Below are 26,412 nucleotides of genomic sequence, written 5' to 3' on the forward strand. Positions count from 1 at the left end.
CGCGCAGGCTCAGCGGCCATGGCTCACGGGCCTAGCTGTCTCGCGGCATGTGGGATCTTCCCGGTGCGGGGCACGAACCCGCATTCCCTGCAGGGGCAGGCGGACTCTCAACCACTGCGCCACCAGGGAAGCCCAAACGTTATTACATTTTACATCTTTCACTTGCAGTGGCCTTAAAGAAGTAGATGGGAAGCTTCAGACTTCTGACCCCCGGGTCCATGTCCCTGCATTCCCAGGCACGAGGGCAACTCCTGGAACTCATCACAAGGCCCCTCCAGCCCTGGCCCAGCTGGAGTGTGGGCAGTGGAGGTAAGGAGGGTGGAGGAGGCTCTGCAGCACACTGTGCAAAGGGAAGAGCCAGCGGGGCTGAGGGACCCCAGGCTCTGCACTGAACCACAAGCGCTGGCCTCCCAGCCCCCAGGGAGGGGGGCACAGAAACAGCAGAAGCAGAAAATAAAATGTTGAAACACATCTTGGCTCAGCTGGATGTGTGGCTTATCCATCTGGTGGGTCTTGAATCTATGTAGAAGGCCTGGTCACAGTATAGTGTATTATATTGTATTACACTGAATACACATCAAAAACGGATCTTACAGATTCAGTCCAATCACATGCATTTGACACCTATTTGACTACCTTTCTGGAAATACAAACATATTTTAAAGAGAGGTGGAGTAGGACAGATAGTGCATAGTTGTGCATTGTGTTAGATGTGGAGGTCGAAGGTGAACAAGACCTTGCTGTGACTTCAAGATGTTTACAAATAGCTACAAAGCAGACTAAGCTATTATAAAGAAGGGAGTTAATAAGTACAAGAGATGATGTATGTGGAAAGTGCATTGCAAATGTAAAGTGCTGTGGGGTTCTTCTAGAATGGGCCTTTAGATTCTATCCAAAATTAGGAGGATCAGATAAAGGAAACTGAGTCCTTGAGAAACTCAAGAACGAAGGTCATGAATTCCCGGTGGCCACCTTAGTCATAAAACCTTGGGCAACTTGCACAGCCTTCAACCTCAACTTCCTCCTTTGTTAAGTTGAGCGGATTACCAATATCTATATTTGAGGGTTGTTGAGTAGATTAAAAGCAGGTAATGAGTGAAGCACCTAGCATTGTGCCCGGCAGGAGTAAGGGCTCAAGAAACAGTCCTTCTTATTACTCGTTATTTTCGACTTCTCTGATTGAGAAGGGAACACTTGGTGTAGGGCTACTTTAGTGGGTCCTACTTAGGGGCACGGCTGAGGGCTAAGCCGTACAGTTTTCACACGGAACAACCGGCGGCCTCCAACTTACGCCCCTCGCCCCAGTCACGGACCAGAGAAATTAGGGCTCTTCTAGAGAAAACGGTGCCCTGGTCTCTTCTCTGTAGGCACTAAGGCAGAGCTGCCGCAGAAGCCCAGGTTTCGAAGCGGGGCAGGAGGGCAGGGAGGCTCCGAAGGGGTCGCAGGAGCCCGGACGCTGGTAGGACCCGCGCGGCCCCACGCCTCGTCCCCATCGCGGGAGCGGAGGCGGGGAAGTGGGCGCTGAGGGGCGCGGGGCGACGGCCCTCTTGTCCGTGCTCGCCGAGCCGGGGCGGGCACATCTTCCCGCCACCCAATCCCCAGCCTCAGTCGCGGCCTCATGAATAAGCAACAAAGCGAAGCGCCCTCCCCCTGGCGTCCCAGACAGCGGAGGGAGTCGCCACCGCTGCAGGGGCCGCCGCGGGGATGCCGAGCGCGGGCACCAGAGCTCTCCTCTGCGCGCTGCGCGGCTGAAGGCGCACAGGTGAGCACGGGCCAGGCTTCTGCCACTCGGGCGACCGCGGCTGCAGACCGTGCGCCCGGGCAGAGACGGAGCCGGAGCTCCTGGCGGCTCGGGGCCGCCCCGGTAGCTGTGCAGCCCGGGGAGCGCGGCAGCCCGGGGCGCGCCAGGTGTGCGCCCTGCGCCCCCGCCAGAACGCGGTTCCCCGGCGCGGGGGGCACGGGGGCAGCTCCGGGAGCGTGGGGCGAGGCGTGCAGGCCTCGGAGGACTGGCCTGTCTCCTCGCTCCAGCCCAGCCTCACGGCTCCACACCAGCGAGCGGGCCTTTTGTGCTGGCGGAGCTTGCAGGGCTGGCTGCTTTTGTGTGGGCTTTTCTTTCTTCTCTCCCTCCCCTCTCAGTCTCACAGCGGTGGTAGAGAAGTTCCCGCAGACTAAGATTTGCTCCTTTTAAAGCATCGATTGCAATGACCCTGATGCCAGTCAGTGCGAGCAGCCGAGGAGCTAATGGGGGCTGTGGTGGCCACCGGAATGTGTTGTGTTACTTTGCAGAAAACAGTTGAGTGTTTAGCGCAAGGATGTCACGGAACCTCCTTGCTCAGACCCTGACCGGTCCCCCACGACACGGCAGGAGCATGCTCCTTGGAAGGGTCACTTAATTGGAAAGAGGGCCTGAGGGTTAGACTCCAGAATGGTTGCAAGGTGATACCTGGAGGTGCCCAGATGTCGCATGTGCGTCCCGGTCACTGACAGAACCCGACCTGTGTACATTCCCAACATGCAGAGCCTGGCTGGCGAAAAATCGGCCGGGCGCACAAAATATAGAGCCTTCAAGAGTTTGGAGTTCTCAAAGATAAGAAATCTTTGCCTTCCCAAGCTGATGCCGGGGATCTGCCAGGCTCTTGGCACCTCATTTCAGTGTAGAGCTGCTGTTGAGGAGAGGAGAGAGGCTGCTTTAAAGAGTCTGCTTTCTTTCTATGGAAGTTTTAGTTTGAAACTTAAGGGGAAGAGGGAGTGGCTCCCAAAACCATCCATAGAACTCTGAAGGATTTTTTTTCCTTAGGGAGCAAAGTGTGTGGCCATAATTTGCATGTCTCCCCTCCTTTTTGTGAATTTCCTTCATCACAAGTGATGCTGTTGGGCTCCAAGGAGTCTTGTTTAAACACCTACAGAGTCAGTCACTGACCCACTTTCTGCTCACTTGCCGGCAGAATCCCACTGTAGCATCTACTGAAAGAAACTCAAAGCTGGGTGAGATTTCACAGTATCAGAACATTTACACACAGTAGATTTAAGGGTAGTCTGACTTACTCTTATGAATAAGGTAGAGTTGTTATATTTGTCATATTATGAACTAAGCACTTATGCAGCAGACTTGATATCGGTTGTATTTATTCACAAAACTCCCAAGACTCAGCAGGTCTAAGGTAGCTACAGCAACAGAGCCAATTAGGGAGATGTGGATGTCTTTGTTTTCATGGGAGGCTTCTTAACATTATATTCAGCATTTCCTGCTAGACCTTTCAATATCATAATTTGGTTTTATGGAAATGGTTTGATGATAAATATAAGTGTGGGATCAAAATGTGGACGATGGGCTTACCTGCTATGGAAAATTTCTACTCGTCAACTAAAGGTGTATTTCACTTTTTATTCAGCAGGTGTTTGCCTGAAAACTTGTGTAACGAATTGTATTTTTGTTCATTGAATTTGTTTATTCTCACATAGGGAAGCTGGCTATTCAGAGAGAACCTGCGTTTAATCTCTGTAGAATGAAAGCTCACTCTCTAATTAAGATGTGTAGTCAGTCCTGTTTTTTCATATTGTGTTTACTTGGTGATTATAAGAAAAGTATCTGAATCAAGTTTCAGCTTGAAATGTTAGAGATTATGCTTATTCCGTGAAATGTCTACCTGGGGATTACTTTCTCCTTAAATGCCAGCTAGTATTTAGAGATTTTGTCAAGCAAATGAGGTTTGTGAACTACAGAGAACAGAAATGAAGTGTCCCATTGGGTCATTGAAAAGAACTGGATGATGGATGGACAGGAGCTTGTTGACCAAGATTGATTAGGATGGAATTCTGCAAACAGACAATTCCCAGGTCATCTGGTCAACATGAAAAGCTGAAAGGGGAAGCTCCATGGAAATAGCTTAGGAGAAAAAGGATGTTATGGATGTTTCAGACTGCTCATGTTTCTGTATTTTGAGGGGAATGAATGGCAATACCACAATAATATGTCTTAAATTGTATGATACTTAAACATTTTTTCTTCAAACCATTTTTATGTCTATTATCACTTTTGTTGGTCTTTCACCTTTGAAGAGAACAGAATGAGCACTATTATCTCCATTTTGCAAAGAAGAAACTGAGTTTCAGTGATTTGTCCAAGGTAGAGTTGGAACTTGAAGCCAGCTTTAAGTCCAGCTTCTTTTACCAGGGGTAGGATTATCCACTGGGAGTGATAAACACAGATATCTTCATTTGTCTCCATCACTAAATTGTAGAGAATAAAGCTTGTGGGCTTGATACGTAGAATTTAGTTGTGGTCTGCAGGAATGGCAAAGCACTTTGCTGGTGGTTGCCAGAGTAATCGTCTTGACCCCAGCCTACTTATCCTCTTCCCTGTCAGCACGATGCCACTTTTCTCCTGTGGGACTATGATTTTTCTTTGTGGTTACTCTATTCTCCCTCCTTCCACTGTGGTTGAACATGCCACTGAGAGGATCATCTGTCATTCCAGCCACTTAATTTATAGCGAAAGATGACTGGGGTCAGATCATCTTAAAGCCAATATATCAGGCCAAGTAGCAGTAGTCAATAGCAGTGAATAGTAGTGAATCACAAATGGGGTACCTTAATGCTGTGTGCCACAGCTGGGTTAATAGGGTCAGAGTCTTGCTAAGCTCTGCTTCAGACAAATGAGTTAGGCTTGGCAATGAGAGCCTTAAGGATTAAAAAAAGAAAAGGTAAGACAGTGACGAAATTATCATTGAGGATCAGGAAAAACACAAAATGGAAAGATTATTAAGACACAAACGAAGACAGCAGAGTTTTCTTTTCCCATTGTCAATCAAAGAATTATGAATTGGATTTTGAAAGGTGAAGGGGAATTGGCAAGCAAGTTAACCTGAAGCTCTGAAACTTGTCCCTTGTTCCTGGTGACCTCTCTCTCTCTCTCTCTCTCTCTTTTAAATGAAATCCACTCTGAAAACCTAAAATATAGCAGAAATGAGAATACAGAAATTATTACTATTATTAAAATCACACACTGGATAAGTAGCCAAAATTGACTAGGTGATGAACAAAACGTACAGTTAGACATGGATAGACTGTGAAGTGTCATTGAACATCGTACAGTATAAAATAGAGATTCTGAACATTCTTTTTCGCATTTCTTTGTTTTTTTTTGTTTTTTTGCGGTACGCGGGCCTCTCACCATTGTGGCCTCCCCTGTTGCGGAGCACAGGCTCCGGACGCGCAGGCTCAGCGGCCATGGCTCACGGGCCCAGCCGCTCCGCGGCATGTGGGATCTTCCCAGACTGGGTCAGGAACCCGTGTCCCCTGCATCGGCTGGCGGACTCCCAACCACTGCGCCACCAGCGACGCCCATTTTTTTTCACATTTTTAAATGGTTATTTATATTCACTTTACGCCACTGAATATTTATCGAACACCTCTCCTATGTGTCTACCATTATTAGCAATTATATGGCAAAGGAAGCTGAAAGACTAGTGTTTGCATGCAAAGAACATAATTTTATTTGAGGTGATAAGGCTTACAGACATGACGGTTTGTGCTGGAGAAGCTAGGAGAAGGGTGGGAAGAGAACGGGCCAGGCAGTTTTGTGACAGCAATTAGTAAACAGGACGTGACCTATGGATACCTGGGGTAAGGAAGAAGGAGGGAGCATTTGGGCTAGTGCAATGGCATGAGCAAAATTTGGGAAGCTGAAATGAGTAAGGCACATAAGAGGGCAATATACGCAACTAGCGATGGTGTTTGTACCGGGCACTGGTGGTGTGGGGTTGCATTATAGGTGTGGAGTTTGGCAATTGTATGTTTGGGGTCATTAAATGATGTGTTTTGGGAAGGCAGAGGGTTGCAGTGGCAAAGGCAGGAAACTTGATATCTGACAGACACGATCACCCAGGCAAGTTAATTAACCTCGGTGAGAAGGTAGTTTTCTCACCAAAAAAAAAAAAACGAAAAAAAAAAAAAAAGGAAAGGTTAATGGTAGTACCTATCTCATTAGGTTGTTGTAAAGGATTAAATAACATAATTTACATAAGACAGTTAAAACACTTGGCATCCCCTGAATGGTAGCCATTTTTGATTGATTATTGTCATCTTTTTTCTTAAGAGTAAACCATCTGGACTGTATAAAATGGATTGGAGAGGAGAGAGTCTGATCAGGATCATCAGTTAGAGGCAGTTAAAATAATGACAATCCAGTGTCCCCAAGAAGGGACAATTCCAAGAGATATTATGAGGGAAGGATCCACAGAGGTTGTGAATCTGGAATATATAGGAGAGAAGAGTTCAAGATGACACCACAGTTTAGATGAAGATGGTGTGTTTGAGGTGGCATCCAAGTACCATCCAGTAGACAAAGAAAATAAGGCAGCTTTCTTCCCCAAACTCCACATCAGCTGTTTAAGGTATTTGTGTTTATCCCCCCAAAAGGAGAATATCAGGCAGATTGTCACTAGTTTTTTGGCATACTCTACAGGCCTCCTGTGTCTTGAGTACCCTTAGGGCAATGCTCATGTTCCTTATATATTATACGTGAAGCTCAACTTGCTTTGAAAAAAGCAGCTTTGTCACTGAAGAGAATGATTGAACACTGTTTCCCTTTTGTGTCTGCATTTTGGTGACACGCTGAACAATGGCAGCATACATTTTAGTTGGAAAAATATTGACCATGTGTTTGAAAAAACCTGATTATTAAGTCTAACAAGACGGCTAAGGCGATATTTTTTTATGTTGCCTTTCATTTGTCTTTGAAACTTGAATGTGCCTAGACTTGACAAAGAAACAGATTCTGGACTGTATCTATTTAAGATTGTCCAAGATAAGGCTTGACAGAACAGCTTATCTGCTCACTGGTGGCAGAAATGCAGTAAATTGTTCAGAGGACTGCCAAGCCATTAGGATACCTTGATAGCGAATGACATAGTGCTGTGACTTGCTCAGAAGGAGATGCTTTTTAAGCTCTTAGAAGCTAATGTCCACTATCAGTTAGCAACTGGGTGAGAGTTCATTTATCTGAATTAATTTGCACTGAAGGATATAGTGAAAAGAAAGGAGCCTCGAAAGTCACAGTGTAAAGGAGAAGTTAGAGACATGTTTTGCTTGTTGAATATTCTGATATTTGAGTTAATTTAAGATAATTAAGACCCAATTTCTAATAAGCAATGAAATCTCCCCTCCCTCCCCCTCCTCCAGCAAAGCAGGGCTATAGACATCAGCCAGTATTTACTAAACATTTCCTCTGTGCCAGGCACTTTGCCAGGGACAGGAGACAATGTTGAGGAAAAAAGAAAAGTCCTAGAGCCTTCAAAATGTGATTGCAGATGGTTGTTTAGGTTGAAATATTGTCATTGAATTGACAAGGGTCAGTCTTTCCTTATTTATTCTCTAACATCATGCAACTCCCAGCAAAGGTCACCACACTCATGGGAGTGGCTATGTGAACCTGCTCTGTGCTTGGAAAGACAGAGAAAGACCTGGAACTTGAAGGTCATCTACCAATTCATCTGAATTGCAGACATGTTCCCTGCTGCCGTTCCTACAGGCTGTCTTTTCTGCTTCTTTTAAAGTTCGGGCGTCACTTTGAATAGTGGGGAGAAGGAGCATATGGCTGCAATATGCAGACATAGAATATAGGCTTGCAATTCACCCCACTTTTTCTGTCGTAATTGGATTTAGAAAGCAGGTGGCTGACAATTACAGAAGTAAAGTCTTTTTTTTTTTTTTTTTGGTGGTACGCGGGCCTCTCACTGTTGTGGCCTCTCCCGTTGCAGAGCACAGGCTCTGGACGCGCAGGCTCAGCGGCCATGGCTCACGGGCCCAGCCGCCCCGCGGCATGTGGGATCCTCCCGGACCAGGGCACGAACCTGTGTCCCCTGCATCGGCAGGGGGACTCTCAACCACTGCGCCACCAGGGAAGCCCAGAAGGAAAGTCTTTTAGAACAATGGCAGAATTCCTTCACCCCAAAATTCTAAAGCTCAAGATGTAGATGAAAATGAAACCTTGAAGGAAAAATCTGTTTTGGAAAGGCAGTAGAGGTTGTATTACATCTTTATTGTTTGTCCCCACTGCCCTCCAAATCTGATTTGTTCATAAAATTCTCCTCTCAGTTCACATGACTCCAGAACATATAAATAAAATGTGAAGCATTCGTGTAATCATTTGGGTGCCTTGCCTACTTGATGGCAAAATTGTGGGAAAATGAAAGCATTTGTGTTTTTATTTTGTGTTCTATAGATAAAATATGAAAATGGAATCATGGAGATAGAAAGGAGTTCAAAGATTATTTTGTTTAACTCCTCATTCTGTCAAAGGAGAAACTGCGGCTATTTGTCCAGTATCACATAGCATGTTTTAACAACAATAAAGCTAGGATTGGGCTTCGCTGGTGGCACAGTGGTTGAGAGTCCGCCTGCCGATGCAGGGGACACGGGTTTGTGCCCCGGTCCGGGAAGATCCCACATGCTGCGGAGCGGCTAGGCCCGTGAGCCATGGCCGCTGAGCCTGCACGTCCGGAGCCTGTGCTCCGCAACGGGAGAGGCCACAGCAGTGCGAGGCCCACGTACCGCAAAAAAACCCCCCCAAAAAACTAGGATTCATTTTTCTCATGCCTGTCTATGCCCCTCTAAACTCTACTGCCACTTATGATGGCCTGTTTTTTTCAGGTTTTTATCCAGAAGGATGGGGTCATGGAGACCCAACTTTTAGGCCACACTCTCCATCTCCTGGGGTGTTTAGTAAGATTTCACTGAATGGGAGAAATACTTGTATAGGAAAGGGCAGATCTCTGAACAGATCAGAAATGAACCAGAGAGTTCTCTAGCTTTTATGTATCTTTGACTATGTAGTTTATAGTTCAGCTTGTATTTTCAGAAATCAAAGGTGTAGTTTCATCAACTGTGAGCACTCTTGCTTTACAGCTATCATACGTTTTTGTTTTAAGGAAGGAAAATAGAGGCAGCAGGCCAAATACTGCTTCTAATTCTGTTACCTGGCTGTGAACTGGGATGCTTTATGGCTCATCCAAAGTATGGGGATAACTAATGTCCAGAATGTTCACATGCTATTCCCTCTTTTTTCAAATATCTTTCTCATATTCTCTCCTTTTAAAATAATGCTAGCTACCTGTATGTAATTTAATATTTAAGTACAATTGCTTCAACCTCTCATCCTACATATGAGGATATTTAGCATCCCTTTCACCATCTCTGAGGATTCTTGGGTGGGGTGGCTTACATTTCTACTAGTCACCTCTGGCTTCAGTTTTCTTCTGCTTCTAAATTTATGATCCCTGATATGTGTTCCTTTTCTGCACATGGCATCTCATGACATCTTCCCATTCCTGTATTCTCCCAAAGAACTGTGGATTCAAGATTTCTTTGTAAAAAATTACCCCTGACTTGGTGGCAGTAAATATTTATTATTTCATCCCATGTCTGTGTGTTAGGAAGTTGGGAGTAGCTTAGCTGGGTTGTTCTGACTCAGGGTCTCTCAAGAAGTTGCAGTCAAGATAGCAGCTGGGGCTGCAGTCATCTGAAGGCCTGACTGGGGCTGGAGGAGCTGCTTCCAAGATAATTCAATCATGTGACGCTGGTAGTTGAGCAAGATGCCTCAGCTCCGAATTCATGGATTCCTCTTTCCTCATGTAGAAAAATTCAACCTTCTTTTTCTCTTCAGCTGTCTAGATTATGCCCTGAGCACGTGACCTTTTCTCTATCTCAAAAGGACCTGTAAGACTGAATGGGGTAACATGTGGAAGCTTCAGACTCCTTAAGGGGAAGAAGACCCTATGAAAATGTCAATTTTTTTTTTTTTTTTTTTGCGGTACGCGGGCCTCTCACTGTTGTGGCCTCTCCCGTTGTGGAGCACCGGCTCTGCATGCACAGAATCAGTGGCCATGGCTCACGAACCCAGCCGCTCCGTGGCATGTGGGATCTTCCCGGACCAGGGCACGAACCTGTGTCCCCTGCATCGGCTGGCGGACTCTCAACCACTGCACCACCAGGGAAGCCCGAAAATGTCAATTTTTATACTTGATGTGTGCACATCACATGCTTAACCCAGATAGTTTAATGATCAGACGTGGAAGAAAGGAAAAGTATAACTTTTATAAAGATAAGGTCTTTATATTTATATTTAGAATTTTCATTCCTAGGTTTAATTTTCTAGAAAACCCACAGTATCTAAGAACTTTCTGGTGATGGGATAGATAAGACCTAAAGCCCTTAAGTTTGGGGGGAAATTAGCAGTTTTGATATAATTTTAGTTGTCATGAGAGTGTGAGCAGTTTGTAAAATAATACAATAAATCTTAATCTTACAATAATGTGCATTCAGTAAAGACTGCTAATTTAAAATGTGTTTCGGTTCTCTTAAAAAAGTTTTTTTTCAAAAACACACTTGTTTACATTGTTTAACTAGTTTACCTTTTCTAATCTTTTTTTTTGAGACATGAAGGTTTTACCTATAATTTTTATAGTTGTTGCAGAGAAAACAATTTAAGTATTTTAAAGATAAATTTTATTTGAAAGTCATTTATATACTTTAAAAACTCTTGAATGAAACTGGTATTCAGTATTTTATGATGATATTTAATACGTTTTAAAACATACTTAAAAGGTTCTGTGAAAGTAATGTAAATAAATGTTAAATTTTACTTTTTATTTCCTGGATGTGTTGCTATTTCTGTAGTCATTTGACTCCATGATTAATAGCAGAATTGGGGAGAATATTACAAATGTGACTTCCAGGGTAGTTTATTTCAAGTAGGTATTTAAAAAACAATGAACTTAGTAACTACGTGTACCCTTTGCTAGAGAACTTCAAGTTAAGTCAGCTGAAAATTCAGCAGGGAAAAATGAACTGGGTTATCCACGTCTCAAAGGTACAAAGAAATAGAACATTCCTCTCCTATGTACTGTCTCTGAGCTGGGAGTCAAGGAGATTATTTTACTTATGGTTCAATTTAAAGGGGCTTATTTACAACATATTTATATGACAGTTTGGTATGCTTTATTTTTCTGCAGGACTCAGTTACTGGAATTGTCAACTCTACCAGTTTATGTGCATGTTTCTCTTCCACTATGAGCAGACCAGTTGTACCGCACATTTGGCTGGCTTTCTGTAGCCTTCTACTTCTCAGCTTTGCCACACAATGTCTGGCCTTCCCCAATGCGGAAAGAAGGGAGATAGCACCTGTTCATGAAGAAGAAGGGCAGTCTGAGAGGCTGAACACAGATGACCTAGAAAATAACTCCATTACTTCAAAGTACACTCTGGTTTCTGAAGAACCAATGATAGTGTTAGCAGGACCATCAACAATGTCATTAAATAAAGTATTCCCTAGTAACAAAGAAACCCCTCCTATAGGAGCTGGGCTCACGCAGCCTGATAGCCCTGGCGTTTACACTGCTACTGAGCCAGTGATCTCAGCAGGGGAAGAAGTGTTTGGTTCCAGCCAGCCAGAGAGAATGTCTCCCGAAAGCAGACTTTCCAAGGCCATGTTAACCAACCCTATCACTCCAACTGCTTCTCTGAATATTGATGAGAAGGAGGAATCCTCCCGTAGTACCATCATTCAGCCCATTGTGGAAGGGACCACCGAAGCAACACAAGGTTTTCTGCACTATGTGGATGATCAATTGTTTGCAACTGAAAATCAGGCAGGAGTTAGTCTGGGACATTCACCTTTATCCTATGTGAATGCTAAAAAGATGCTAACCACCCGTCCAAGGACTGAGAAATTTGAAGCAGACCCAGAGCATAAGACAACTTCTTTTCCTGGTGCTGAGCCCACAGCAGGCGCTGAGCCTTCCCAGATGACAGCTGATAATACCCAGGCTACTGCCACCAAGCACTGGCTCGCAACCTCCGAGTCCACCCTGAGTGTTGAGCCAGAAACTGACAGCCTGCTGGGAGCCCCAGAAGTCACAGTGAGTGTCACCAAAGCTGTTCCAGCTGTCTCTGTTGTAAGTGTTGAGTGGGATGACACCAAATTAGAGAGTGTAAGCCAGATAAAGACCCCAAAGCTTGGCGACAATACAGAGACTCAGGTGAGAATGGAAACATCTCAGACAACCCAAGCAACCAGTAATGGTATGGAAGGCATGAAAGGGGGCGAAACTTTGACAGAGGCTGCAGATGTGGCTCTGAGGCTGCCTGAAGGGGAAGCACACAGGGGAACAGCCCTGCTAATAGCACGTGGGGATGAGAGATCATCTGCCTTCACCGATCAAAGTTCCTTTACTCCCACAAGTCCAGTGGAAGATATGAAAGTCTCTGTGGAAAACCTGGTCCAAAATACTGCAGACTTCATGGAATCCACCAAGGAGAACAATGCCATGCTGTTCTTAGAGACCACTGTTTCCATCTCAGAATATGAATCTGAGGTATATCAGCCATTGGGAAATACATTTAAAGGTAAAAGAAAGAAAGAAAAAAAAGGAAAAAAATAAGCTTTGTTTGACTTGGAATGTTTCTGTTTGGTTTTATTATTTTTAATTGACATATAGTTGACACATAACGTTGTGATGTTTTAGATGTTTTATGTTTTTTTTTAAAGTGACAATTTAGAAGTAAGTTATCTAAGTTTTAATGAAAAGCAAAAGTAAATAAATAAAAAATGCATTTTTCATAAAAATTACATCCAAATATAACCCCTGCATATAGACCTGTCGTATTCAAATAGGAATAATTTGCATCATGCCTTCTGCCCGCCCCCGCGCCAATCATTTGGCAATGTTTGGAGACATTTTTTCCAGTTTTATTGAAATGTAATTGACATATGGCACTGTGTAAGTTTAAGTTGTGTGGCATAATGATTTGACCTATATACAACATGAAATGATTATCACAATACATTTAGTGAACTTCCATCAACTCATATAGATACAAAATTAAAAAAATAGAAAAACATTTTATTTTCTTGTAATGAGAACTCTTAGGATTTACTCTCTCAACTTTCATATATAACATATGGCAGTGTTAATTATATTTATCATATTGTACATCACTAGTACTTATTTATCTTATACCTGGAGGTTTGTACCTTTTGACTGCCTTCATCCAGTTTCCCCTCCCCCTACCCCTGCCTCTAGTAACCACAAATCTGATCTCTTTTTCTATGAGTGTGTTTGTTTTTGAAATATAATTGGCCTAAAACACTGTGTTAGTTCCTAGTTAGTTAGTTGAACAACATAGTGATTCGGTATTTCTATACATTACAAAATGATTACCATGATAAGTCTAGTTACCAGCTGTCACCATACAAATATGTTACATATTTATTGACTGTATTCCCCACACTGTACATTTCATACCTGTGACTCATTTATTTTGCACCTGGAAGTTTGTACCGCTTAATCTCCATTACCTATTTCTTGAGACATTTTTGGTCATCACAGTAGAGAGCATCTAGGGGGTAGAGGCCAAGATGCTGCTAAACATCCTACAGTGCACAGCAACCAAGATATACCTGAGCCAAAAAATATATATATATGTGTGTATATATATATATCTGAGAAACCCTGATATAGATTAATAGTTTTTAAACCTTTTATTATGAAAATGTGTATATTTACAGGAAAATGTGAAAAAATTAGCTATATGTTTAAATGATACACTCAACAATGTTGGATACTTATTTATACATTGTTGTAAAAAATACTCACATTCCTGATATTTCTTACCAAAAAGCCTTAGGTAAATATTTATTTCATAGTATTAACCATATGAGTTCTCTGACTTTGTTTTCCTAAAAAGAAATTCTTCTAGAAATAAGGGGGGAAAGAATACCAGTACAGATAAATCCTCTCTGCTGGCTTGATTCTGCACTTTCTACTTCCTCGTGGCTTCTACATCTGTGAATGCTATGAGCTGACAATCCTTGCATTTGTTGCTGATGGATGATGTTTTTCTTTTATTGTGTGTAGTTGGTCAGATAACAGAATAGGGAGGGAAAGACTTAGTGTAATGTGCGTATGCTCATTCCATATTGTTTTGGAATATGTACAGCTGTTACTCCAGCGAATGGAAAATATCAAATTAATAATATGTTTTAGAAAGTGTTATGGAGATTGAATTAAAACGATAAAAGGTTTAATTTTACATGTCCAATTAATTTTTTTTTTTTTTTTGCGGTACGCAGACCTCTCACTGTTGTGGCCTCTCCCGTTGCGGAGCACAGGCTCCGGATGCGCAGGCTCAGCGGCCATGGCTCACGGGCCCAGCCGCTCCGCGGCACGTGGGATCTTCCCAGACCGGGGCACGAACCCGTGTCCCCTGCATCGGCAGGCGGACTCTCAACCACTGCGCAACCAGGGAAGCCCTCCAATTCATTTTTTAAAGACTGTAAGACTTAGTATACTGGAAGTTTTCGTAGAAGCTTCCAGAAAATGTTTTGTAAGTTGGTTTTTAAATTCTATTAAGAGAGTTGGGTCCACATGACCATGCAGATATTAAATATGACCAAACAAGAAGTTTATTTCAGTTCTCCATTATACTTTAAGATATTCCTGGAGCATTAAATCATGTAGTTCCAGATTATTCACTGCACAGTTGAATCCATGATTCTTATGTACTAGACTTGCATTAGCTTCCATTAATACAGCCTAAAAAAGTAAAATGAATTTGGTAGTTGATTGTTTTTTTTTTTGATTATTGAATATACTCCTTACTTAGTCATAATTGCCTCACTTAACTACAGTCTTTTAACAGGCAATTCCCAGCACAATATATGGCACATAGTAGGTGCTCAGTAAATATCTGTTCATTGAATGACTAAATGAAGATAGAGAACCATTCAGACTAGAATAATCTAATCTGACTGCCTGCATTGTCCAAATTAGTCAAAAAGCTTCTAAAAATTCTTGGTAGAGAGAGGAACGGTCAAATAATTCCTTTCAACTTTACTTTTTTTGCTGTTTTGTAGAGTTAAAAATAATGTGAAAAATTGAGATTATTCACAGTAGTAGTAAGAGAATAGCCAAAAAGCTTTTCTACCCATTTTCTGGTGATTACAAGTATTTCTGAGAAGGAAACCACTCAATCCCACACAATCTAGTTTTAAGAAAGGTCACTTTTGCAGAACAGGTTTGGATTTCCTCCTTGAGTCTCCTTCTCAAGATCATTAAGTGACCTCAAAGGCCCTGCCCAGGACAAATGCTGATCCTAGTGACCTCAAGGAGGGAGGGATATGTGACAACTACAGTCTGTGGAGCTTCCAGGAGGTTGATAACTTTCACCTTTTCTCCCCCCAGAGAGTGACATTGTCAAAAGAGTGCTTCAGAAATATCCTGGATTGTGTCTTATCCCAGGAGCTTCTGAAGGAGCTGGAGAAACTGGAGTCATTAGTTTCTGAACGAAGCCAGTGGCACCTGGTTGCATTGGCAGAGGGACTTTGGAACTGTTCTGCCCATTAAGACATTTTAATCAATCAAGAAGGTTTAGTCACACTGATGTGGTCAGCTGGTTTCACAACTGAGCTTGATTAAAATTTTTTCAATCTGTGTCTCCATCTGGAAATGGGGAAGACAAAATTAAATCTAAGGGCTTTCCTTCCTTATTTGTCTAAGAGGGGTGTCTAAGGTCTCGGCTCAGCCCCTGCAGGGCTGGTAGCTGTGACTGATGAACTGTCATGACCAACCCATTGCATTATCCTACCATGTTCTTGAAGTGAACTTTCAGCAAACCTACTGGCTGTATTCAGATTTGTTGACTCCTGCAGGTTAGGCTCTAGAGAAATTTTATACAGGAATTCTGTAAATGTGATGGGGGTGCAGGTTGTGTGTTTTACTCATCATTGGAAAAGAAAGAGGGAATAGGGGTGGATATATGTGAATAGCTGATGATGGAAATTCAGCCAAGGAACTGGGGGTGGCTTCCAATACTTGGAAGATGGACTTTTATCCCTGGGTGTCCTGAATTTTAACTCTTAATTTTTACTCCATTAAAATGCCTTAAATTTCAAAAAAAAAAAAAAAAAAAAAAGAAAAAACCTCAAATGAAAAAAAAAAAAAAGAAGTAAACACCTCAAATGCCAATCATTTTAGGGCCCAGGGACTACTTAAGACATTCTCTTCTTCAGGGAATGAAATAATTTCTTGGCATTTTTGGGTATTATGAACAGATGAGGATCCTGAGATTATAGTCAGTTCTCTGATTCAGCTGGTTCTTCAGCTGTTTCACTTGAAGATCAGGTTTTAAAAGCAATCTATAATAATTATATATATTTTCTCTACAGGAATTGGGAAGAATGAGAGATGTGGAGAAATTCTGAATGTTATTTAAAAAATTCCCATTACTATTTCTAGCTCTCACTCTTCTTTCTCTAACAGCAGTCACTTATTCAAAGTATTATAGCATACCCATTTTTGAAAAAAATTATTTGTTTTATTTATTTTTGGCTGCATTGGGTCTTCGTTGCTGCGCATGGGCTTTCTCTAGTTGCGGTGAGCGGGGGCTACTCTTCATTGTGGTGCGTGGGCTTCTCATTGCAGTGGCTTCTCTTGCTGTGGAGCACAGGCTCTAGGCGCGCGGGCTTCAGTAGTTGTGGCACGTGGGCTCAGTAGTTGTGGCTCGCGGGCTCTAGAGCGCAGGCTAAGTAGTTGTGGTGCATGGACTTAGTTGCTCCACGACATGTGGATCTTCCCGGACCAGGGTTTGAACCCAGGCTCAAACCCGTTTCGCCTGCATTGGCAGGAGGATTCTTACCCACTGTCCCACCAGGGAAGGCCATACCATGCCCTTTTGATATTTCTTGCTGTTTCATGAAACTATGAGCATAGAGTGAACATTTATTTTGACATATTTTTTCTCAAAAGTGTTCATTATGCTTTCAAAAATGAGGGCAACATGGAGAATGCATACTGCTTAAAATGATAAAACTATATATTATCTTTTTATGGCAAGCATAGCATTGTCTTAGGTGCTAAAGATACAAAAAGGGCAATGAATCCTATCTCTCAAGAGATGTGTGATCTTATTTCAGAAAAAAACTTAATGGCACAAAGAGCAAATATGAATATGAAGCACAAGTAAGGTTGTCTTATAACCAGGCATATCAATCCATCAAATGTAAAAATCTCCAGTTCAAAGAAAAAATAGTCCAAACTGTTTGGAGACCAAGAAATGGAACTGCTTGTACCAAAAAACACCCAAACACTATTTTAAAGCAAATAAATTGTTTCTGAGGAAAAATATTTTTAGTAATAGGAAGAACAATGAAGTCATTAATAAAAACTTTGAGAAAACCTTTTCACCTATTTCTAGAATGTTATTTCTCATTGCATAATTTCCCAGACTTGGTAATGTGCTAAGTATCTAGGATTAGTATTTAAAAAAAGAGAGATAACAGAGTCTTCTAGAAATTAAGTTTTCACAGTGGCTCAGTATTTGAAATTTCCAGCATAGCCCCTCCCTAGGAAGGGGGCAAATATTAACCCTTATAAATAGTCTTTAATAATGTATTTGAGTGGATTATAATGTTGTAAAGAAAGTGGACCTCTGATAGATACATCATACCCCACAGGTCTGTTTCATTCTGTTTTATGATTTAAAAGCAAGTGCAGATCTTCTACAGAGGCTACTCCAAGTTGTTCCTTAGGCAATGGCAGGATTTCCTTTCTCATGGCTGAATAATATTCCTCTGTGTATGTGTGTGTATGTCTGTGTGTCTGTGTGTTTATCCATTCGTCTGTTGATGGGATAAGCACAGTTAGCACAGTGGTTAAGAGCCCTAGCTATGTAACCTTAGTCAGGTTCCTTAGCCTTTCTACACCTAAGTTGTTTGTAAAATGAGGTAATAATAGCTGATATTTATTGAATACTTACGAAGCACTGGGCGTGTACTATTTTACATGTGTTATCTAATTTAATCTTTGTAAAAATGCTATGAGATAGATACTCTTATTATTTCCATTTTACCACTGAGGAAGCTCAAGGCCCAGAGAAATTAAGTAATTCGTTCAAGGTCATGCAGATAGTAGGTGGCTGAGTCCGAATTGAGACCCAGGCAAATTGGGTCTAGAGCCTGTGTTCTTGGCCACTATGATATATGGCTTCCATAGAATATTAGTACCTACCTCCCCTTAGTACATATGGGAGGATAAAATAAGATAATGCCCGAGATGCAAGAAGAACTACAATCCTGCAGCCTGTGGAACAAAAACCACATTCACAGAAAGATAGACAAGATGAAAAGGCAGAGGGCTGTGTACCAGATGAAGGAAAAAGATGAAACCCCAGAAAAACAACTAAATGAAGTGGAGATAGGCAACCTTCCAGAAAAAGAATTCAGAATAATGATAGTGAAGATGATCCAGGACCTCGGAAAAAGAATGGAGGCAAAGATCAAGAAGATGCAAGAAATGTTTAACAAAGACCTAGAAGAATTAAAGAACAAACAAACAGAGTTCAACAATACAATAACTGAAATGAAAACTACACTAGAAGGAATCAATAGTAGAATAACTGAGGCAGAAGAACGGATAAGTGACCTGGAAGACAGAATGGTGGAATTCACTGCTGTGGAATAGAATAAAGAAAAAAGAATGAAAAGAAATGAAGACATCCTAAGAGACCTCTGGAACAATATTAAACACAACAGCATTCGCATTATAGGGGTCCCAGAAGGAGAAGAGAGAGAGAAAGGACCAGAGAAAATAAGTGGGAAACATAAGAGAAGAAAAGGATCTACACAAACAAACCCAAAATAATTAAGAAAATGGTCATAGGAACATACATATCGATAATTACCTTAAACATGAATGGATTAAATGCTCCAACCAAAAGACACAGGCTTGCTGAATGGATACAAAAACAAGACCCAAATATATGCTGTCTACAAGAGAACCACTTCAGACCTAGGGACACATACAGACGGAAAGTGAGGGGATGGAAAAAGATATTCCATGAAAATGGAAATCAAAAGAAAGCTGGAGTAGCAATACTCATATCAGATAAAATAGACTTTAAAATAAAGAATGTTACAAGAGACAAAGAAGGACTACATAATGATCAGGGGATCAATCCAAGAAGAAGATATAACAATTATAAATATATATGCACCCAACATAGGAGCACCTGAATACATAAGGCAACTGCTAACAGCTATAAAAGAGGAAATCGATAGTAACACAATAATAGTGGGGAACTTTAACACCTCACTTACACCAATGGACAGATCATCCAAAATGAAAATAAATAAGGAAACAGAAGATTTAAATGACACAATAGACCAGAGAGATTTAATTGATATTTATAGGGCATTCCATCCAAAAACAGCAGATTACACTTTCTTCTCAAGTGCACATGGAACATTCTCCAGGATAGATCACATCTTGGGTCACAAATCAAGCCTCAGTAAATTTAAGAAAATTGAAATCATATCAAGCATCTTTTCTCACCACAACGCTATGAGATTAGAAATGAGTTACAGGGGAAAAATACGTAAAAAACACAAACACATGGAGGCTAAACAATACATTACTAAATAACCAAGAGATCACTGAAGAAATCAAAGAGGAAATTAAAAAATACCTAGAGGCAAATGACAATGAAAACATGATGATCCAAAACCTATGGGATGCGGCAAAAGCAGTTCTAAGAGGAAAGTTTATAGCTATACAAGCCTACCTCAAGGAACAAGAAAAATCTCAAATAAACGATCTAACCTTACACCCAGAGGAACTAGAGAAAGAACAAACAAAACCCAAAATTAGCAGAAGGAAAGAAATCATAAAGATCAGAGCAGAAATAAATGAAAAAAAAAAAAGATAATGCCCATCATGCACTTAGCACTGTGTGTATGGCACGTAATGAGAACTCAGTAAACATTAGTTATTGTAATTAGTATTCCTTTAATTCAAAATGTCAAGTTCCTGTTCCCCTTCAGGAATGCAAATGTGAAAATTAATATACACAAGTGCTTCTGACAATTTTTTAAAAATTATTTATTTATTTATTTTTGGCTGCATTGGGTCTTTGTTGCTGTGCACAGACTTTCTCTAGTTGCGGTGAGCAGGGGCTGCTCTTCATTGTGGTGCATGGGCTTCTCGTGGCACGGGCTTCTCCTGTTGTGGAGCACGGACTCTAGGTGTGCAGGCTTCAGTAGTTGTGGCACGTGGGCTCATTAGTTGTGGCTTGTGGGCTCTAGAGCACAGGCTCAGTAGCTGTGGCTCATGGGCTTAGTTGCTCCACGGCATGTGGGATCTTCCCGGACCAGGACTCGAACCCATGTCCCCTGCATTGGCAGGTGGATTCTTAACCACTGTGCCACCAGGGAAGTCCCTGCTTCTGAGCATTTTTGAACTTAGTTTTGTATAATTTGTTTCTGAACAAATTGATTATGTTGATATTCATAAAAGGGAGCTCAGCTGTTGATTTTCCTGTTTTGTTTTAAATGTTATTCTGTTGTTTTTTATATTAACATCTTTATCTCTGTCTTAGATTGATTCATGACTCCTGAAAACAGCGACACTGAAAACATTTATTTCCTGGCAGTTTGTTTCTCTCCCTTCTCATTCCCTGAAATGGCTGTCTGCTTTTTTGTTTTTAATTATTAATTATATAGTGACTTTTTCAGGTATAGGGATTCAGTGTATTTAAAAATGTTGTTTCCTCCCTTCTAAGGCATCATCACTCAAGAGATGACAACAGCTGTTCAAGAAGCAGAAGCCACTTTATCTTCAGTGATGCAAGAGCAGCAGGTTTCTACCCTCGAGGTTACCAGAGGAGATGTCGAGACTGAGGGAGGGAAAGAGTTGCCCTCTGCCACAGCTGATGCTCCTGGTGTTACTCAGCTGTCGAGAAGATGGGAGCCTCTGGCCACTGTGGTTTCAACGACACCCGTTCCTCTGTCTTTCGAAATTACTCCCGCTGTAGAAGGTCTGTAAGGGAGAGAATTGTGCTCAGTGTTTTGGGGGTGGATCTTTTCTGAGTTGATGAGGAATAGAATGAGTGAGGCAGATGGCCCTGTCCCCAAGGTGCACACACACACACACACCCCTCACCTGGAAGTATATTTTTTCAGCAGGAATGGTAGGTGAACTCTTTCTTGTTTGGAGAGGTGTGGCACAGCTAAAGGACAAGGGATTAGTTCCCAAGTAAAATCTCCTGGTGGCTCATCTCTGAGGCCCACGAAGGCCAAGTCTCCTGAGAACTCTCTCCTAGTTTGACATGTCTGGCTGCTAGGTGCCAGCAGGGTGAAACCAGCAAGGACCTGGGGGTGAAACCAACAAAGACGTGGGTTTGAATCCCAGCTTTGGCCCTCACTAGCACTGTGGCTTCAAGAAAGTTTCTTAATGTCTCCAAGCCTTGGTTTGTTCCTCTTTAAATAATGCCTACATGTCTTATGGGTTATTTTAAGGATTTTGAATAATGTATAAAAAGTACTTTCTATGTAGGAGACCCTCAGATGCTCTGACATCTTAAGGACAGTGAAGTTTTGGAATCTGGGTGATCATCAGAATCACCTGAGAATACAAAAATTATTATTATTATTTAGTTATTATTTTTGGACTTCATGTCTCTGTCTCATCGTTGGTCTAAGTAAATCCTACTTTTATTTATTAACTGAGTTATCTTTAACAATGTAATAAATACCTTCTAATCCTGCCTGCCGGCCTCCCCTGCAAAAAAAACCCTTAGGATCTTGTCAGTAATCTACAGGTAACCCCATGACCCTTCCCATCTAAACCCCATCCTCCTCTGTTAACCATTAACCTGAATCTTGTGTTCATTTCCTTGACTTCCTTTTCTTTTAGTTTTATCATGTTTGTATGTACTCCTGATATTATACACTTAAAACTTTTAGATTTTTTACTTTATCAAAACAGTATTGTGCTGTGGATAGCCTTTTTGGGACTTTGTTTTTTTTTACTTAATATTCTAAGGCCTATATTTACTTACTGCAGTTCTTTTGCTTTGACTGCTTGCAATATTCCATTATGAAAATGTATCACAGTTTATTCACCCAATCTTCATCCAGTCTTTTCTAGTGATTTGCATTTGGGTCATTTCCAGGTTTGGCTATTGTGAACACGGCTGCCATGAATATTCTTTTACGTATTCCCCATTGCACATGTGTAGGAGATTCTCTTGGGTATATACCTAGGAACTGAATTGCTGGACAATAGGGCATATGAATATTTCACTTTAGGAGGCAATGCCTAACTGCTTTCCAAAGTGGTTGCTTCCATTTATACTGCAAACAGCAATGTATATGAGAATCTGTGGATCCATATCCTGGGAGCTTTCACAAATAATTTCTCAGGCTTCATCACCAAGGAGGTTCTGATTCGGTACATTGGGATATGTAGAAAGCATGAAAACTGACGTTTAAAAAATTACCTCAAGAGATTCTGATGATCCACCAAGCTTGCAAACTACTACTATTCTAGAGTTTCTAGATTTGGGAATATCTGGGGCTAAATTTGGCTGTTTTAAAATTGAGCATATTGCAGACACAGATCTAAGCTTTTACTCTTTGACTTGATTTTTAAAAGTCATCCTTGGGGTATATTTAAATAAATTTTTGTTAAATTTTCTACCTTTGGTAATAGGTTATATAAAATCCCACAAAATCCATAATATTGTGAATAGAATAAACGGGAGATTAACATTTGAAGACAAAGTTCTGATTTGAGATAATATATTTTCCTGGAAGATAAAGTATTTGCCTCCGGTGGCTGGATTGGTACAATGTGGGAAGGAGGAGCTGGTCTAAGTGCCAAACTTACTGTATATAAGAATACTGGCTTCATTCGTCATTTCTTGCTTAAGAAGTAAAAGCATATGTATATATTCCCCATACTGATCATCTTTGGGTCATGTCTCTTGTGTTTGGCAGACCTAATGGACGCAGTCACAGGGCCGAATGAAGAGTTGTTCACACCAATTGTGGGTTCTCCAGTGACACCCCCTGGGATAATGGAGGAAGCACCTAGCACTTCCCCAGCGCTTGCGGATCCTGAGGCATCTTCCGAGAGAACTGCTGCTCCATCCATTAGCTATGTTAATACAGCTGCCTCCTATGGTCTGGACCAACTCGAATCTGAAGGTATCCATGCTTTGAAGGGGATCTTTTCTGGGACAGATTCAGTGAGTCACTGAGCAACTGTTGTCTTTGAGAAAAGATCCAGGATAAGTATATTCTGTGTGTAGTGTAGATCAGGGGTCAGTAGACCATGGCCCAGCCAAATCCGGCCTGACGTCTGTTTTTGTATGGCGAGCTAAAATTGGTCTTTACATTTTCAAACGATTGAAAAAAAATCAAAAGAAGAATAGTATTTCGTGACATGTAGACGTTTTTATAAAATCCAAATTTCAGTGTTCCTAATTAACAGCCACACTTGTTCATTTGTGTATTGTCTGTGTCTACTTTTGTGCCAGAGCAGCAGAGTTGAGTAGTTGTGACAGAGACTAATTGCCCACAGAGCCTAAAATATTTATGAGATGGCCCTTTACCGAAAAAGCTTGCTGACCCCTGCTCTACATCAGTAGTTCTCAATTACAGTTGCACATTAGAATCACCTTGGGGAGCTTTTAAAGGATCCTAATGACCGAGTCCTTCTCCCAGCGATTCTGATTCAGTTGGGATGGAATCTGGCATCAACAATTTTCAAGAGTTGCCTGAGATGATTTCAGTGTGCAGGCTGAATTGAGAAAACTGGTTTAATGGGAAACTTGAGTTTCCCCACCAGATTTTCTTGGGTGGAAGTCTTAATGTGAATTGTATTTTCGTAACACTGCTCTGGTCGTTAACACTGGGTCATTCTCCCTTAATTACGTCTCTGGGTTAGATGTTCCACTTTTTGGAGATAGACAGTCTCCTCACCTGTTAAGGCTGAGAAATTCTTGCCGAATTTTACTTTCCAAGACATTGGCTTTGAGCATGAAAAAAGATGCTTGGAGCACAGCTGCACATCCACAAATGAGAAGTCGGGAAATATAATGAAAGGTCGTTGAATTAATCAGCATTTTGGCAGGTGAACAGCTCCTGGCTGGATTGCAAGATGCCCAGAGATTTGTAGTGCTGTTTCTTAAACTAATCGGGAAGACAGGTAAGCTTTTGGGCACTAAATTAGCCACGTGTTGGATTCAGTAAAGACATAGGATGTGCTGTTATATTTTGTCTACTCTGTAACAGAGAAGGTGGTTCAGCCAGGTTTGCAGCAGGCTGTATTGCAGACTTTCAGGGTAATGCTGGTAGTTTTCTGGCGGAGAAATGTGACATTTTAGGAGGAATGTGAATTCCATGGAGTACTGGTTTAAGAAATGGATCAAAGCGAGCTCAGAGGCCAGCAGCTCTTGCTCTCCACATTAAGATAAAAACTTGGAATGTAGTCTCATATTAGCTGTCTGCTCTCCTTGATGCCATCTGGAAAGACCAGGTTTCCCCAAATTAACCTGAGTTAGAGATGACAGCTTTACCCGGCAGGGCTCATTTAATCAGAGGAAAAAAATTGTGTTTGTGAATAATCCATACTTGTGAAACTGCAATACTTTTCTAAATTTAGTAGATGATGGCAGTTATATTGAGATGTGTGAGAATTTTCTTAACTTGCCTAAGATGTCCTAGAGTTTTAGTGCTTTTCTTCTACACAGCTCAATTCCAGCTTCTTTTTGAGAATATATTTTGTCAGTTTTGATCGAAGTTATGATCCTTGTCAAGGCTTATGAAAAGACATTTTTGGTTTAAAAATATTCTTTCCGCTATGTTGTTGGGCTTAAGACAAGATTTTGAATAAGCACACCTCTTCTCCTAAATACCAGGGAGTACAATTTATATTTAATTAGTATATGTTAATAATGTCACAATTAGTTTTATGCTGGTCTATCTAGTCCTCTTAAAGCAGGAGTGACTACACTTATTTAAATTGATAAATCGTTAGATTCCTGGATGTATTGGAGGGCTCCATTTTCAGTGCATGTTTTTCCACTTTGTCCAGGAATATAAGTGCAGCCTGAGGCTTTGACTGGATGAAACATTTTAATTCTTCCATAGCATTGGACCCAGGGGAAGATAGTTTATTCTTACTTAGAACGAGGTTGTGTGATGTCAAGTTATCTACCTTTCAAGTTTGAATCTCTGTGTCTGATGTGTTGATAAATGTCAGTTCTCCAGAGAATAGGGTATTTGTCTCAGTGAGATATGGACAAGAGACCTGCCCCTTTTAGACACCACACACCCAAGGAGCAAGAACATTTGTGGAAATTTCTGAATGTTTATTTTTTAAGGGATAGTCAGTGTCCCAGATGAGCCTAAAATTTGTATCTGCGTGGTACCCTGTCTTGTTGTCTTCTCCTTCATGTTTCTACAACATAATGACTAAGGGAGTGTATTAATTTTCTAGGGCTGTCATAACAAAGTCTCACAAACTGGGTGATTTAAAACAGCAGACATTTGTTCTCTTGCAATTTTGGAGCCTAGAAGTCTGAAATCAAGTTGTAGGCAGGGCTGCGCTCCCTGCAAAGCCTCTGATTGAGGATCGTCCCTTGCCTCTTCCAGCTTCTGGTGCCTCAGGCATTCCTTGGCTTGTGGCAGCATCACTGCAGTCTCTGCCTCCATCTTCACCTCTTCCCTCTGTGTGTCTCTGTGCCCAAATTTCCCTTGTCTTATGAGGACATCAGCCATTGGATTAGGACTCACCCCGATAATTACATCTGAGCTTGATTACATCTGCCGGAACTCTATTTCCAAATAAGGTCAGATTCACAAGTTCTGTGGTTTAGGACTTAAACATATTTTCTGGGGGAACACAATTCAACTTGTAATAGGAGGTCTGCTTCTGAGGAGTTTTCCAGCTGGCTCTGAAGGCAGACTTGCTCTGCCTCTGGAACGCCCACTTGAGAGATGTGCATTGGTAGAGTTGGAGAAGTTTGGTGTGGTTTATATTTCTCAGGCATTGAAGAAAGCCTGCTTCTATAATTGCGTACTGCCTTGTGTCTATTTCAGTGTGCCTTTTACCTTGTCAGCAAAAATGCAGTTTGATTTTTGAAGGGATAATGGTTTATCTGTCACCTTGCCTGATACACTTTACTTGTCTGTATTTTTTTTTTTTTAGGGAATAAATGCTTTGAGGATGATAAAAAATGCATTATACTTATCTCAGGCATAACTCTACTAGGGCTGTATTCAGCATCTTTGAAATATAAACATGACAAAGTGTTCTAACTTTTAATTCAAAATTGGGTAATGGCAAAGTACATGTATATGTATATATGTGTATATATATACAGGTACATATATATGTACATAAGCTAATTTTTGTTCTTTTTAAATTAATTGTTATTGGAGTATAGTTGATTAACAGTGTGGCATAATCTTATTTTTGGACATGATGTTTGTTTAGGTTGATGTCCTTTTTGGTTGAATGTTAATATCTTCCTCTGCTCCAAAACGGCAACTTAAAATTTCTGATTGCTTAT

The 26,412-nt window shown here is 41.3% G+C and overlaps 1 protein-coding gene across 2 annotated transcripts in view; it reads left to right on the top strand.

Annotated features, from left to right (window-relative positions):
• Nucleotides 1–11,054: 11,054 nt before the first annotated feature.
• Nucleotides 11,055–26,412, top strand: part of ARMH4 (armadillo like helical domain containing 4) — a 122,239-nt gene continuing 106,881 nt past the window's right edge. Inside the window, exons 1-3 of one of the 2 annotated variants that reach the window (XM_024731497.1) lie at nucleotides 11,055–12,405; nucleotides 20,614–20,868; nucleotides 22,832–23,041. In XM_024731497.1, coding sequence (XP_024587265.1) covers nucleotides 11,070–12,405; nucleotides 20,614–20,868; nucleotides 22,832–23,041 — 1,801 coding nt within the window. In that variant the 5' untranslated portion in view covers nucleotides 11,055–11,069. The remainder of the gene's footprint in view (nucleotides 12,406–20,613; nucleotides 20,869–22,831; nucleotides 23,042–26,412) is intronic. The other variant, XM_024731496.1, reaches the window with a different exon arrangement.

Source organism: Neophocaena asiaeorientalis, unplaced genomic scaffold (assembly GCF_003031525.2).
Source record: "Neophocaena asiaeorientalis asiaeorientalis breed wild unplaced genomic scaffold, Neophocaena_asiaeorientalis_V1.1 scaffold603, whole genome shotgun sequence".
NCBI classification, from domain to species: Eukaryota; Metazoa; Chordata; class Mammalia; order Artiodactyla; family Phocoenidae; genus Neophocaena; species Neophocaena asiaeorientalis.